Raw genomic sequence first — 15,304 nt, 5'->3', positions numbered from 1 at the left:
GCCTCGTGATGACTAGGTGTTGTGTGATGTCCTTAGGTTAGTTAGGTTTAAGTAGTTCTAAGTTCTAGGGGACTGATGACCATAGATGTTAAGTCACATAGTGCTCAGAGACATCTGTAACCTTTGCAAGATACTGAAATCTTATTAAGATCCTACTGAATATTTGTGCAGCTGTTTTTCAAAGACTACTTCATTATAAATAACTGCAGCTTTGTCAGCAAGATCATTACTGTATCATTATGTTATACAACATGACCAGATTGTGTCGCAACACACTTCCCTGGGCCACATCTGAAGTTACTTCTACAACGTCCACAAATTTCGCTTAATACCCCATATCTTCGTAATTTAGATAAGAAGTGTATGTGTGGTACTGAGTTAAATGCGTTTTGGAATTCAAGAAATACTGCCTTCCCCTGAGTTCCTTGATCCATTGCTTTCAGGGTCCCCTGTGAGAAAAGCGAGTGTTTGGTTCCACAAGATAAGACTTTTTTCACGTATTTCTCAACATCACTGACAGTAATATCTGTATCACCCATCTTTGCAGAGGGGCGATAACTGAATTGGGGGCAATATCCCTGGATTTTTCATTCTAAGGGAATATTTGAAAACGGAGTTTAGCATTTGCTTTTCCTTTCCTACCCTCAGTGTCAGTTCCTGCTCGTCCATGACTGTCTACACTCTAGACGCTAACTTTGCTGTAACTAACAGCCTTCACGTCTGACCAGAATTTATTTCGATTTTTTAAAGAGATCTTTCAACAATATCCTGATACAGTAGTCGCTGAAGGCTTTACGCATTGCATTCTTGACAGCCAAGCGCGTTTCATTCAGTATTCTCTACCTACTGGCCTACGCTTTGTTTTAAACCTGTTGTGCAGTCTGCAGTAGTTTTTGCTTCTTTAGAGTCTTTAATTTTTTTTCTTTTTTAACAGTGACAGCAAGAATTGGTCTACTTGTACCTATCTATGAAGAACATGGTCAATTATTCTTTTAAAACTCAGACAAAGTAGTTCTACATGCTCCGCTCTAGAGCTAAATGTTTATAGGATTCCTTATTGATATACGACGCTAATGCTTCTCTATCTAGTTTGGTGAACGTATAAATCTTGTACCTGTTTTAATTGCCCGTTATACTTTGATAATCAGTGTTGCTGCAACGGACGAATGGTCACTAATGCAGTTTCAATGTGGAAATCCTCAAAGGGGCCATGTCTGTTTGTTGCCATTGCTCCTACATTATTACTATGAGTTTGCTTCCAAACCATCTGTTCAAGGTAGTTATCAGAGAAGCCTTTAGTAATGTTTCGCAGGACGTCTTGTCACGTACATCGCTTACAGATTACAAAATCACAACTATCCCAGTTGATTGTTGGTTGATTAAAGTCTCCTCCAATGATGACAGTGTTATTTGTGAAGTTACGCAATAGTAAACATAGGTTCTCTCTAAAGTTGTGACTTACATCTGGATGTGAGTATGGTGGCTGTTAGAACGCTCCGATTATAGGGTGTCACTCTAGCATAACGTACAGATCGATGTGGCGCAGTGGTTAGCACACTGGACTCGCACTCGGGAGGACGATAGTTCAAAGCCGCGTCCGGCCATCCTGATATAGATTTCCCGTGCTTTCCCTAGATCGCTTCAGGAAAATGCTGGGATGGTTCCTTTGAAAGGGCGCGGCCGACTTTCTTCCCCGTCCTTCCCTCATCCGATGGGACCGATGACCTCGGCTGTTTGGTCCCCTCCCCCAAATCAACCAACCAACAATAACTTCCAATAAGTTGTAAGTAAGAGACATATGGAATTTCGGAACCATTTGTCCAGAAATTTAAGAATTGCGTGTGTCATGCAGTTGATTTCATAACAATAAAAATAACCTCTCATAACTTTGTTAACGTCCTAATTTACGCAGTATAAAATCAGTGCGGATACTCTCCATTATGAACATTTCGCTTAGCACTACGACTGTTGAAACAAGTCTGCAGACTATGACAGTCGAAAGCGCAAATTAGGGAACTCTGCTCCTTTTGCCTACGTTCAGGAAATCAGTACTTCAATTACTTTTTCCTGGTGCAGGGTCTTTCTCTTTATGTCTTGTCTAACAGTACTTCCTGTGGTATCCTGCTTCTACCTGTGAACTCAGGAATTGTGTCACTGTTGTTGACAGCAGGTACGATAAGTCTGTAACCTTATGACGATCTTGCACTGAAGCGCCAAAGAAACTGGTATAGGCATGCATATTCAAATACGATATATGTAAACAGGAAGAATATGGCGCTGCGGTGGGTAAAAAATGGAAATTTGTGGTAAGGACTATGGGACCAAACTGCTGAGGTCATCGGTCCCTAGGCTTACGCACTACTTAATCTAACTTAAACTAACTTACGCTAGGGACAACACACACACCCATGTCCGACGGAGGATTCGAACCTCCGACGGGGGTAGTCGCGGGAACCGTGACAAGACGCCCTAGACCTCACGGCTACCCCGCGCGGCGCTGCGGTCGGCAACGCCTATATAAGACAACTAGTGTTTGGTGCAGTTGTTAGATCGTTTACTGTTGCTTCAAAGACAGGTTATCAAGAGTTAAGTGATTTTGACCGTGGTGTCATAGTCAGCGCGCGAGCGATGGGGCACAGCATTCCGAGGTAGTGATGAAGTGGGGATTTCCCCGTACGACAATTTCACGAGTGTACCCTGAATATCAGGAATCTGGAAAAACTTCAAATCTCCGACATCGCTTAAGTCGGAAAAGGGTCCTACAAGAATGGGGCCAACGACGACTGAAGAGAATCGTTCAACTTGACAGAATTGCAACCCTTTCGCAAACTGCTGCAGATTTCAGTGCCGGGTCATCAACAAGTGTCAGCGTGCGAACCATTCAACGAAACATCATCAATACGGGCTCCCGCCCTTGATGACTGCACGACAAAGCTTTTACGCCTCGCCTGGGGCCGTCAACACAGACAATGGACTGTTGATGACTGGAAACATGTTGCCTGATCGGACGAGTCTCGTTTCAAAATGTATCGAGCGGATGGATGTGCACGGGTACGGAGACAACCTCATGAACTTACGGACGCTGCATGTCAGCAGGGGACTGCTCAAGCTGGTGGAGGCTCTGTGATGGTGTGGGGCGTGTGCAGTTGGAGTGATATGGGGGCCCTGATACGTCTAGATACGACTCTGACAGGTGACGCCTACTTGAACATCCTGTCTGATCACCTGCATCCATTCATGTCCGTTGTGCATTCAGACGGACTGGGGCAATTCTAGCTGGAGAATGTGACACCCCGCACGCCCAGAATTGCTACAGAGTGGCTCCAGGAACAATCTTCTGAGTTTCAACACTTCCGCTGGCCACCAAACTCTCCAGACATGAACATTATTCAGCATATCTGGGATGCCTTGCAATGTGCTATTCGGAAGAGGTCTCCACATCGTCCTACTCTTATGGATTTATGGACATCCCTGCAGGATTCGATGTGTCAGTTCCCTTCAGCACTACTTCAGACATTAGTCTAGTCCATGCCATGTCGTGGTGCGGTACTTCTGCGTGCTCGCGGGGGTCCTACACGATATTAGGCAGGTGTACCAGTTTCTTTGGCTCTTCAGTGTGTTTCACTTCGTCTCGAGTGGCCATTACCGGAAACACTTAGTGGCATTACAGTGAACAAGTACGGTGGTGACTAAGGAAAACGCACTTCACTCTCAATGATTTCAAGGCAGCTGTGAATATACTTTCAAGGATTTCAGCGTGTCCCTGCGAAAAACAAAAACTCACAATAAGCCCACCGAAACGCTGTCACTCCCAAGTGTGATAGTATTGTGGTCGACTAATACGTCTTTCCTTGCTCTAATGTTCTCTGCAAATATTGTTGTTGACAGCAGGTGCGGGTAGCCTGTAAACGTGTGTCTTTCCTGGCTGGGCACTTCAGTTCCGGAAGTCACCCACGTACGCTAGCAATGTGGTGATATAGCTTGTACAGTTCGTTGCCAGTTTTGAGACTCAGTTTTAATGCTAAATTATTCTCCAAAAGTTATATTAGAAGTTTGGAAATATATGCGTGTGAAAATATCGACATCTGCATGGATACTCTGAAAATAACATTTAAGTGCCTGGCAGAGGGTTTATCGAACCAACTACACAATAAACACTTACTTTTTTTGGCGGGGGGAGGGGGCAGATTGTTCTTGTGACAATTGTTGCAGTCCCTATGCTCTTGGCACGATCGCAAAGAGAGTCGCCGGTATTCGAGCGTCAATGGAACACAAGATACCGGTCGTCAAGCAGAGGGACCACCCTCATCCAGTCGCTGTGCCACAGTGAACTTGAGATTGCGTGCCTTAAGCCTATCTTACACGACGACACTAGGTTGCAGGCAACTGCGCTACCGGCCACTGCGCATGCGCGCCATGCGTTTGCGCAACTAGTTGGTGAAACTAAACACTTTCAGCGTGTCCCAACTTTGGCGACACCAGTTGCATGAGTTTTGAAGTTGTGTGTGTTGGTAGAGAGTAGGAAAACTGAAATATGAAGTGGGGAACGGACAATAATGTTTGCTTTTTGGATGTCTATGCTTTGCATAGGTGTTTGTGGGATTTCAGTGATGCTGATTACAAAAATAAGCAACATATTGCTGCTGCTGAGACCATCATGTGCGATCATAACATAGATGGTTTGACAATATCTGAGGTGCAGGGCAAAATTTATTGAGTTAGGAGCACATATTCAACTGAATTAAGAAAAGTACAACCAAGTGTAATTCTAGCTGTAGTCCACAAAACTAAAATCCCATCGTTCGAGTTGGCCAACTCTTTGTTAAGGAATATTGTTGACAGGAGGGAAGGCTATGCAAATTCCAGAAGCTTCTTCTTTATTCATCTATTTAAAACGTCGCTGCAGTGCTGCCAATTCACATACGTTAGAATATCGAAATATTGCCACTGTATAGATCTATCTTCAAGAGAGTAATTTGCAAACCATTCTCTTCTTAATGCGGCCTGCTTCGAACAATTGCTGTTGCTAATGTTAATAATTATTACTGTTAATCTTAATAATTATTGTTGTTAATGAAAAAGCGTCATCACCTACCGAAACCGCGTCTTATAGCATGTCGAGTGTTCTCAATAGTGATGCACGCAATATGATATGTAATTTCAGTTCTGGTGACAGTGCTTTATGCATTATAGTACCTTTATTCCTTATAGCATAATTAACTCTATTTAGAAGAAACGTGAACGATTCTAGTGACATTCTAAGACTATTAAAAGAACTTCTTTGATCTTCCGTTGTAAATTATTTCAGCAAGGATGTTGAGCAACCGAGCTGACGTCGTTTCTTCATCCAGTCACGAATCGAAGCACGTTTCTTATTTTTTTTCTTATGTAGCGATTCCACACAACAAGCTTTAACTCCATCACAAATCGTGTGACGTGCAGCTACCAAAACTTTCATTTCAGGCACGACTCAGGGACCCACTAAACGGCGAAACAGAAGTGTATACTGGTGTCGCCGTGTCTACTGTCATATACACTCCTGGAAATTGAAATAAGAACACCGTGAATTCATTGTCCCAGGAAGGGGAAACTTTATTGACACATTCCTGGGGTCAGATACATCACATGATCACACTGACAGAACCACAGGCACATAGACACAGGCAACAGAGCATGCACAATGTCGGCACTAGTACAGTGTATATCCACCTTTCGCAGCAATGCAGGCTGCTATTCTCCCATGGAGACGATCGTAGATGTAGTCCTGTGAAACGGCTTGCCATGCCATTTCCACCTGGCGCCTCAGTTGGACCAGCGTTCGTGCTGGACGTGCAGACCGCGTGAGACGACGCTTCATCCAGTCCCAAACATGCTCAATGGGGGACAGATCCGGAGATCTTGCTAGCCAGGGTAGTTGACTTACACCTTCTAGAGCACGTTGGGTGGCACGGGATACATGCGGACGTGCATTGTCCTGTTGGAACAGCAAGTTACCTTGCCGGTCTAGGAATGGTAGAACGATGGGTTCGATGACGGTTTGGATGTACCGTGCACTATTCAGTGTCCCCTCGACGATCACCAGTGGTGTACGGCCAGTGTAGGAGATCGCTCCCCACACCATGATGCCGGGTGTTGGCCCTGTGTGCCTCGGTCGTATGCAGTCCTGATTGTGGCGCTCACCTGCACGGCGCCAAACACGCATACGACCATCGTTGGCACCAAGGCAGAAGCGACTCTCATCGCTGAAGACGACACGTCTCCATTCGTCCCTCCATTCACGCCTGTCGCGACACCACTGGAGGCGGGCTACACGATGTTGGGGCGTGAGCGGAAGACGGCCTAACGGTGTGCGGGACCGTAGCCCAGCTTCATGGAGACGGTTGCGAATGGTCCTCGCCGATACCCCAGGAGCAACAGTGTCCCTAATTTGCTGGGAAGTGGCGGTGCGGTCCCCTACGGCACTGCGTAGGATCCTACGGTCTTGGCGTGCATCCGTGCGTCGCTGCGGTCCGGTCCCAGGTCGACGGGCACGTGCACCTTCCGCCGACCACTGGCGACAACATCGATGTACTGTGGAGACCTCACGCCCCACGTGTTGAGCAATTCGGCGGTACGTCCACCCGGCCTCCCGCATGCCCACTATACGCCCTCGCTCAAAGTCCGTCAACTGCACACACGGTTCACGTCCACGCTGTCGCGGCATGCTACCAGTGTTAAAGACTGCGATGGAGCTCCGTATGCCACGGCAAACTGGCTGACACTGACGGCGGCGGTGCACAAATGCTGCGCAGCTAGCGCCATTCGACGGCCAACACCGCGGTTCCTGGTGTGTCCGCTGTGCCGTGCGTGTGATCATTGCTTGTACAGCCCTCTCGCAGTGTCCGGAGCAAGTATGGTGGGTCTGACACACCGGTGTCAATGTGTTCTTTTTTCCATTTCCAGGAGTGTATGAAACCACTTGCGTGCAACTCATTCCACGCAACGAGTGGCGCAACCCAATGTCGTGTAAACTAGGCTTTACATTCTTGTTAATTGTAATTGCAACTGCACCCGCTGTTTGACGCCTGCTGCACAAATGTAGCAGACGTCTGTTGCTGTATTTACCGCGGTTGAACGTCTCCCCTCGTTCTGCAAGTAGTGCCTGTTTTCGCAGAGCTCCCCACGCACGTGAACTGGTTGATGAAAGGAAGGGCATCCGTCCAGCCTTTAAATTAACCGTGTAAAGCCCGTTAAGGCCGGTATTACACTATAAAATTTCTTTGTCAAAGATTTGATCAAAGATGTGATCAAATATTCCGTCAAATATATTTGACAAAGATCTTTGACGTAGCGCTAGAAGGGGTATTACACTGTCATCAAATTTTTCGTCAAAGTTCAAGATGGCTGATAACAACTTGTTATTAACCGCAGCAGTTGCACGTACCGCAACTGCATTGTGTGCACATGCGGAAAAGAAGTGGGGAAAAAGGGAACTATACATACGAGGTTGACAGTCTTAAATTCCTGGGCTTACAACTTGATAATAAATTCAGTTGGGGGGAGCACACCACAGAATTGCAGAAACGCCTTAACAAATCTGTATTTGCAATTCGAGTGTTAGCAGACATAGGCGACATAAAAATGAAAAAGCTTTCATACTTTCCATACTTTCTTTCCATAATGTCATATGGTATAATATTTTGGGGTAACTCTTCAAGTCAAACAAACGTTTTCAGAGTCCAAAAGCGTGTAATACGTATTATTTGTGGAGTAAATTCACGGACGTCCTGCAGAAACCTCTTCGAAGAACTGGGTATACTAACTACTGCCTCTCAGTATATTTACTCCTTAATGAAATTTGTCCTAAATAATATATCAGTTTTTCCAACAAACAACTCAGTTCATACATACAATACCAGGAACAAAAATGATCTGCACAAGGACTTAAAAGCACTTACTTTAGTTCAAAAAGGGGTCCACTACTCAGGAACACTCATCTTCAATAATTTGCAAGCAAACATACAAAATTTAGTTACAAATAAAGATCATTTTAAAAGGAGCCTGAAAGACTTAATAATGGCCAACTCCTTCTACTCCATTAACGAAATTTTTAATAGAAACAAATGATGTATTGTATTTATTCATGCTATTAATATTGTTATTTCAGCTTAAAAAATTGACATGTTCCACATCCACGAGGATCTCCTCAGCACGGATCTATGGAACGAAAAACTAATCTAATCTGGGTGAAGCAGTGGGTTTTACGACGACACAATAAAAGCATTCAACAGAACTTGTTACGTGAGCTTACAGTGGAAGACGTCAAGTCGTACAACAATTACTTAAGAATGGATGAGCGTACATTTCTGTATGTGCTCAGTGAAGTGTATCCTCATATCACAAAGCACAATATTCACTTAAGAACTGCTACATCTTCAGAAAACAGGCTCACTGTAACACTCCAATTCCTTGCTACAGGAGAGGGTTATGTTAGTTTAGGTCAGGTCAGGTCTCCAATCTTCTTAATCAGTTTTTGTATTCAGGGTGCCTCACGTTGTAATACGCCTCATCAGCTTCATACATCTCTATTAATTTTATAGTTGTCGGCACACACCAATTGTATTTACCAGCAATGTTTATAAAAACACTACAGACGACAGAACGCTGCACCGATGCTAGAGCTCCATGTGGTAACATGTCACATGGCAGTGAACAGAAGACACGCGATTTCTTTGATCAAATCTACAGCGAGGCCCTAGATTTGATCAAATATTGTACGACATTTGACAAAGTTCCCTGTTACACCATCAAATACCTTTGACAAAGATTTTTGACAAAGATATTTGACAAAGAAATTTGACAAAGAAATTTGATAGTGTAATACCGGCCTAATGACCGTGTCGACGCTGCATTGATGCAGGACAAAGGCACAAGAAAAAGTAGAAGAGTACCTTACTGAATATTTTTCTGCAGTAATTCAACACTTAGAAAGAAAATATTGATGGCTCAGAAGCCCGGCGGTTCTATGAAACATCGCGGCAGTCTGACGCTCAGATAGTTTCAAGTATGAGAAACCAGCCGCACAGACGACGGACCACCAGGTGGCCCGACTGGCTTCGGCAGTGAGCTAGGCCCGAATGCTGACGACCGAGAAACGACAAACAAAACAGTTAGGTGAACACAAATACACTCCGAGGGAATGCAGGAACAGTTTTAAGAAACAGTCTGTGCGAAACAGACAGTTAGGGATGTCTTTTAGGAAAAGAGCAGAGAGGGGTAACCACGGCTGCGGAAATGTGTACGAGCGAATAGGCGCGCAATTGAGCAACTGATCGGTCAGATGGACCAAGGGCCCACCAACAGCGTCTCCTCAAAGGCCGTTCAACGAACACTGCTGCGTGAGAGTCTCCGCAGCAAGCGCCTGGTGCATGCACCCATGTTGATCGGTGTTCATCGGTGACGAAGACTGGAATTTGCACGCCAATACTGCAACTGGGCCGGCCGTGTGGCCGAGCGGTTGTACGTGCTTCAGTCTGGAACCGCGCAACCGATACGGCCGCAGGTTCGAATCCTGCCTCGCGCATGGATGTGTGTGATGTCCTTAGATTAGTTAGATTTAAGTAGTTCTAAGTTCTAGGGGGCTAATGACCTCAGAAGTTGAGTCCCATAGTGCTCAGAGCCATTTGAACCATTTTTGAACTGCAACTGGTCGTCCACTGAGTGGCGACAGTTGCCCTTTTCAAATGAATCACGTTTTATGCTCCATCGGACAGATCACCATTGCAGTGTACGGCGTGAAACATCTGAAAGCAAACACCCTGCAACCAGGAGGGAACGTTATGGCCTGAATGTTTCGTGGAATTCCCTGAATGGTCTCGTCATTTTGGAAGGAACAATGGATCAACACAAATATGCATCAATCCTTGGACACCACATTTACCCCTTCATGCAGTTTGTTTCCACTCGGTACGAGGGCATCTATGACCAGGGCATCTATGACCAGGGCAATGCAACGTATGAGTTTACTGTACTCCCCTGGCCACCAAACTCCCAGAATTTAAACCTAGTCGAGAACCTGTGTGCTGTTCATGCTATGGATCTTCAACCGAGAAACCTAGGGTAGCTGCCTACGACACTGGAGTCGACGTGACTCCACATCCCCATCAGTACCTTCCAGAACCTCACTGAATCTCTCCCTGCACGTCCTGCAACTGTCCGTTCTGCAAAAGGTGGTTATTTAGGCTTTCAGTGGGTGGTCACATTAATGTGACTGGACCGTGCAGAAACAGTGGCACTGTAGGTTAAATGAAACAAATTGTTATTTCTTCCTACAGCTAGTTTGTAGAGTCGACGTGACTCCACATCCCTATCAGTGTCCGCCCCGTCAACGTGACGGACTGCTGTCCTAAGGGCCCGGGTTCGATTCCCGGCTGGGTCGGGTATTTTCTCCGCTCAGGGACTGGGTGTTGTGTTGTCTTCGTTATCATTTCATCCCCATCTGGCCCAATGTGGCGTCGAATGTAATAAGACCTGCACCAAGGCGGCCGGACCTGCCCCCGTAAGGAACCTCCCGGCCAATGACGCCAAACGATCATTTCCATTTCCCATCCATATAGGTACCTTCCAGAACCTCACTGAAACTCTCTCTGCACGTTCCGCAACTGTCCGTGATGCAAAAGGTGGTTATCCAGGCTTTCGAAGGGTAGTCACATTAATGTGGTTCAAATGGCTCTGAGCACTATGGGACTTAACATCTGAGGTCATCAGTCCCCTAGAACTTAGAACAACTTCAACCTAACTAACCTAAGGACATCACACACATCCATGCCCAAGGCAGGATTCGAACCTGCGACCGTAGCGGTCACGCGGTTCCAGACTGAAGCGCCTAGAACCGCTCGGCCACACTGGCCGGCTCACATTCATGTGACTGGACCGTGTAGAAACAGTGGCACTGTAGGTTAAATAAAACAAATTGTTATTTCTTCCTACAGCTAGTTTGTAGATTAGTCAGAAAACAAGAGTCATGAAACGTGATGACTGTTCTGGGTGCGAAAAATTTTCTGATTACTACAGACTGTTTGTGTGAAGGAACCTTACTGGTCTGCGTTACGTGATTTACAAGAGCTTCAAAATCTGAATTGCTTTTAACGTAAACGTCAGACAGTGCTTAACTCGGTATTGCATTATTTCTAGCTTAAGAATGACCTGCCCCAAAGAAATTCAGCACAATTTGGTCCTGTCAGCGCGAAGCAGCATTTTGAAGTAACATTCATTCACGCCACATCAAAATCAAAAAACTCGTATTGTCAACGTAAGTAACAGTCACGCTATTTGGAACTGGTGTTTTATGGAGCAGCAAGAAAAACGGACACTACAACAAACACGCTCGTCAAAAAGATCTCAGAAATTTATAGGGAGCCAGATGAGAAACTAAAAAATCAAGTCACGAATGTTTTGCGCCTGTTACAACTTCGTGCATTTCCTCCAACGAATATGCAAACGAAATAAAATTGCGAATAAATGGGAAATGCGATTATAATTTCACATTGCTTAAATCATCTAAGCAAAAAGCTTTGAATCAATTGAATATACTCTCATGGATTGCCAGTTGGTACAGGTGGGGTTCAACGTGCAACCACGTCTTTGTGGTGAGTCCTGGGTAATTCTACATAGCGAAGAGTGGTATAATGTTGATGAAATATACATTATACTGTAGGTCATTTTGTTTATAAATATGCACTGGCATAGAATAAAAAAAGTTTCTTTTCAATTTGAGGCTAAAGTAGTATATTTTACGGCTTGCACATTAGAACTTTTAGTCCCTTTTGCTTTTGTAAGATAAACCTTCTACATATTAATCCATAATATTTTTATAATGCAAAAATACACGTTTAAAACTATAGGGAGGGCCGTGGCTGGATGACCAACGGCTCGGCTCACCGAAACTATTAGCTGCGGCTCACTATACCGGACGCGGCAGCTCTTCGTACGTGTACATTATAAAAAGTACAGATTTTTTTCTTTTCATTGGACTTTCTGTAAACCATATTCTATGGTCTGCAACTTTGATTGCATGACATTACGCTTGAAATGAGACCGTTTCATAGATATTGTGGAGGGGGTTTTCCGTAAAACTTGGAAAGATTACCTTGTTTTGACATAGCATTTCTACCGTATCTCTTCTGAGAATTGAAACGTATTGGTGCTTAACCGATTTAGAATTTAATGATCTACACTTAATGTATGGGCTTACTTTTGAATTAAGAAATTAGTTTCTGAGAAATTGGAGGAAAACCGAAATAAGTATGAAAAATTTCGAGATTTTTTCAAGGTGGAAACTCCACTCGAAAACCAGTAGAAACTCGGATTGATCATAAGTAATATTAGCTTGAGTAATTAGAATAGTTTCCAGAACTCCACTAATTTTTCGAAGGAAAAGCTATAAGGTGGTGCTGAGCGGTAACGAACATGACAACAGAGTGATACAATAAAAGTTTATTTTATGGTTGTTTATTTAGCTCGTATAGTGTAAGTTTTTTATCGCTGTTTAGTTAAACTAAGATAAAACTGTGATTATGCTCATTCATGTTTACCTTGGTAATATAAAGATCGCTATCCTTTATATGTGTATGAAGTGCTCCGCGCGACCGCTCCACGGCTAAGCGCTATTCCCGAACTATCAACAAAAGATCTGCTACATGAGTTCTGTCGTCTTCTTTCGGTCACAAAAATTAACATGAGAAGTTATTAGTATGATTCATAACAATACGTGCTTTTTAATGACGATAAACATAAATCGTTAAGCAAAAAATCTATACAGTTGACATGCCCCAAAAGTAATAATATTATAGAAACGAAATGTAAATGATCATGATGGAAACGTTATTGAGAGGTTTACACACAATCAGTATAGTTATCTCAGGACTCCCCCAGTAGACGATAACACTGACTGAACATGTCATGGAACAGATACCTAGAAAACTTGTAAATGAACTGCATAATCTTGGAGAAGCTAAATTAGATTTAGAGAGAGCAAAATTCCATCTTCAATGTAAAGAAAATCTCTGATACACTATGTACCAGTAAGTGTCAGAATCAACGAGCTGCTCGTAAGATAGATGCATACACAGAAATATAATCACGATGGGAAAGATTCGACTAAATTTGTAAGAATGGACGACTTTGCTTTGCAGCACACTTGCATTCATTAAAAATCTGTGTTGTTTACAATAACATGAATTAACAATACCTGTGGCGTTAGGTATGGCGGTAGTAACAGCGACACATGTGACTATAGCGATAACATTCACTACGACAGCAGCCAGCAAGAGCTTTGACAAGGCCATTTCGCAGGCTGATCTCAGCGTCCACTCCTATCAAAATTTCCCGTTGGAGTGCAATAGTGCATTCTTACGTCTCATTTGGTCTTTTAAATGTCCCCACCACTCTGCGCCAAAGAGTTTCGGTGGGAAGCGATGCTACCCGTAATTTCTGTTATCTATGGCTTCAGTGACTCTAGATAAAGACAACTGTCCTCACAGCTCGTAAAATCTCGGGCTCTGTTCGATCTGTCGATTTCCCAGCGATCTAACGACTTCTGTTGGTACTCTCCCGTGTCGTGTCTTAACGTTAATAGTATACTGTCGATTTTAATTATAAAAATAACTACAAAACTGTACTCAATATCTATTAGTGTGCATTCATACGTAATAACAGCAACTAATAAATATAAGATCGCGATCATAATTCAGTCCAATTCTCTAATTTCGCTCCTCCTGCGAACTAGTGAGGTGTGTTGTATTATTTTCACAACAGACCTGTCCACCATAATTTAGTACCATAATAGTTCATGACCGTCAGTTTAATATAATTTACTTCGTTTATTAGTCATTTAATTCTCACTTAATTTTCTGCCTTGTCCCATCTGAATATTACCAACTTGTTTTCAAACGTATTAAATGCTGTTGACGTCTTTATCTATTATTCTAATATGTGCACAGAAATTGAAATAAGAGTTCTTAGGTTTCCACGGCCATGTCAATCTGAATAAAATTATTTTGGGTATTAGGCCACATACATCATTGCAAAACACTAAAAATATCCAAACTTCATTTTAGTTGTTTTGATGTCTTATAAGGACACAGCCTAGCACCCAGCATTATTTTATTCAGAATGCGAAAGCCTCATTTGTTATCCACTTGGTAAATCATTACAGTCATTCATACCCTGAAAATGTTCGTAAGTCGTGCAACATTTAACATATCAGTTTTTGTACATGTGACACTGTTCACTCACCATGGTTTTACCTGTAGTGGAGCTCCACACAGCAGTTCTTGCAATACGTAACAGCATCAAGAAACTTCCCAAACATTGTCATTAACTTTTCAAACCCCTCCTGGGGAAACACATCGGCGAAGCTTGAGAACTTCTATGAGTCAAACGTTTCAATAAACTTTAAGTCAGGCAGCGGATCAAATCTGACGTTTAACTGAATGGTAACAGTATGTATTGATCCTTTACAGGTGTTTCTGTGCAGTTTTCCTTGGATTATCACATATGCGTCCTGCCTCGTATCATATTTTCTCAAAACCATTGTATCTCTTTGTGCAGCTTTTCTTTGAAGTCTTCCATTTATTTGCTGAAAATTGTAACGTTTTAAGGTTTCGATTGCACAATGTTAAATGTTATGCCTGTCAGTGAAAACAGTTCTACAAACAGACGGGAAAGGAAGTTAAACTGAAAATCTCGTCACATCATGAGAAACCCACGTGCTTCATTAACAGCAGTTGTGTCCCAGTTTTGTGGATCCTCCAAAATGTACTCGTATAAATCTTCAGGTTCAACCCTATGGTCTGCCACAGTTTGCACCAAGCGACATGAATAACGCCATCTTGTTGGTGCGAGTTTTCGAAATATCTTCTTCACTATTGCAGGTTTGTTCTTTCTGAGGAGCGGACAAAGAATGTTACAAATTCAAGTGGCCTGCCAGAGACTATTTCGCCAAATGTGTTCATCATGTGGTTTCTTAATATCGAACAAGAGAGCGACACAGAGATTGGACGTGGGGCAATAGTAAGGATCGAACTCGAGCCAAAGGCTGCGCATTCTGTGCACTATCGTCTACACTATGAGAACAACAGACACTCACAGTGCCTGGAGGACGGCGATGCAGGACATACGCGAAGTTGCAATACTTTGAAAAAAACCCTTATAAAATCCAAGGTTTTAGAGACAGTGTAACTAAATTTCGGATGGTTGTTAAGGCATGTTATATGGATACACTCATATGTCTACATGGTTACTGAAGTTATATGTTTTAAATATA

The 15,304-nt window shown here is 43.4% G+C and overlaps 1 protein-coding gene across 1 annotated transcript in view; it reads right to left on the bottom strand.

The window, feature by feature from the left end:
* Positions 1-13,372, bottom strand: part of LOC126095181 (vascular endothelial growth factor receptor 1) — a 549,049-nt gene extending 535,677 nt beyond the window's left edge. The window contains exon 1 of the mRNA XM_049909913.1: positions 13,229-13,372. Coding sequence (XP_049765870.1) covers positions 13,229-13,325 — 97 coding nt within the window. The 5' untranslated portion in view covers positions 13,326-13,372. The remainder of the gene's footprint in view (positions 1-13,228) is intronic.
* Positions 13,373-15,304: the final 1,932 nt, after the last annotated feature.

This window comes from Schistocerca cancellata, chromosome 8, assembly GCF_023864275.1.
Source record: "Schistocerca cancellata isolate TAMUIC-IGC-003103 chromosome 8, iqSchCanc2.1, whole genome shotgun sequence".
Lineage (NCBI taxonomy): Eukaryota > Metazoa > Arthropoda > Insecta > Orthoptera > Acrididae > Schistocerca > Schistocerca cancellata.
This window is presented reverse-complemented; position numbering and strand designations above follow the sequence as displayed.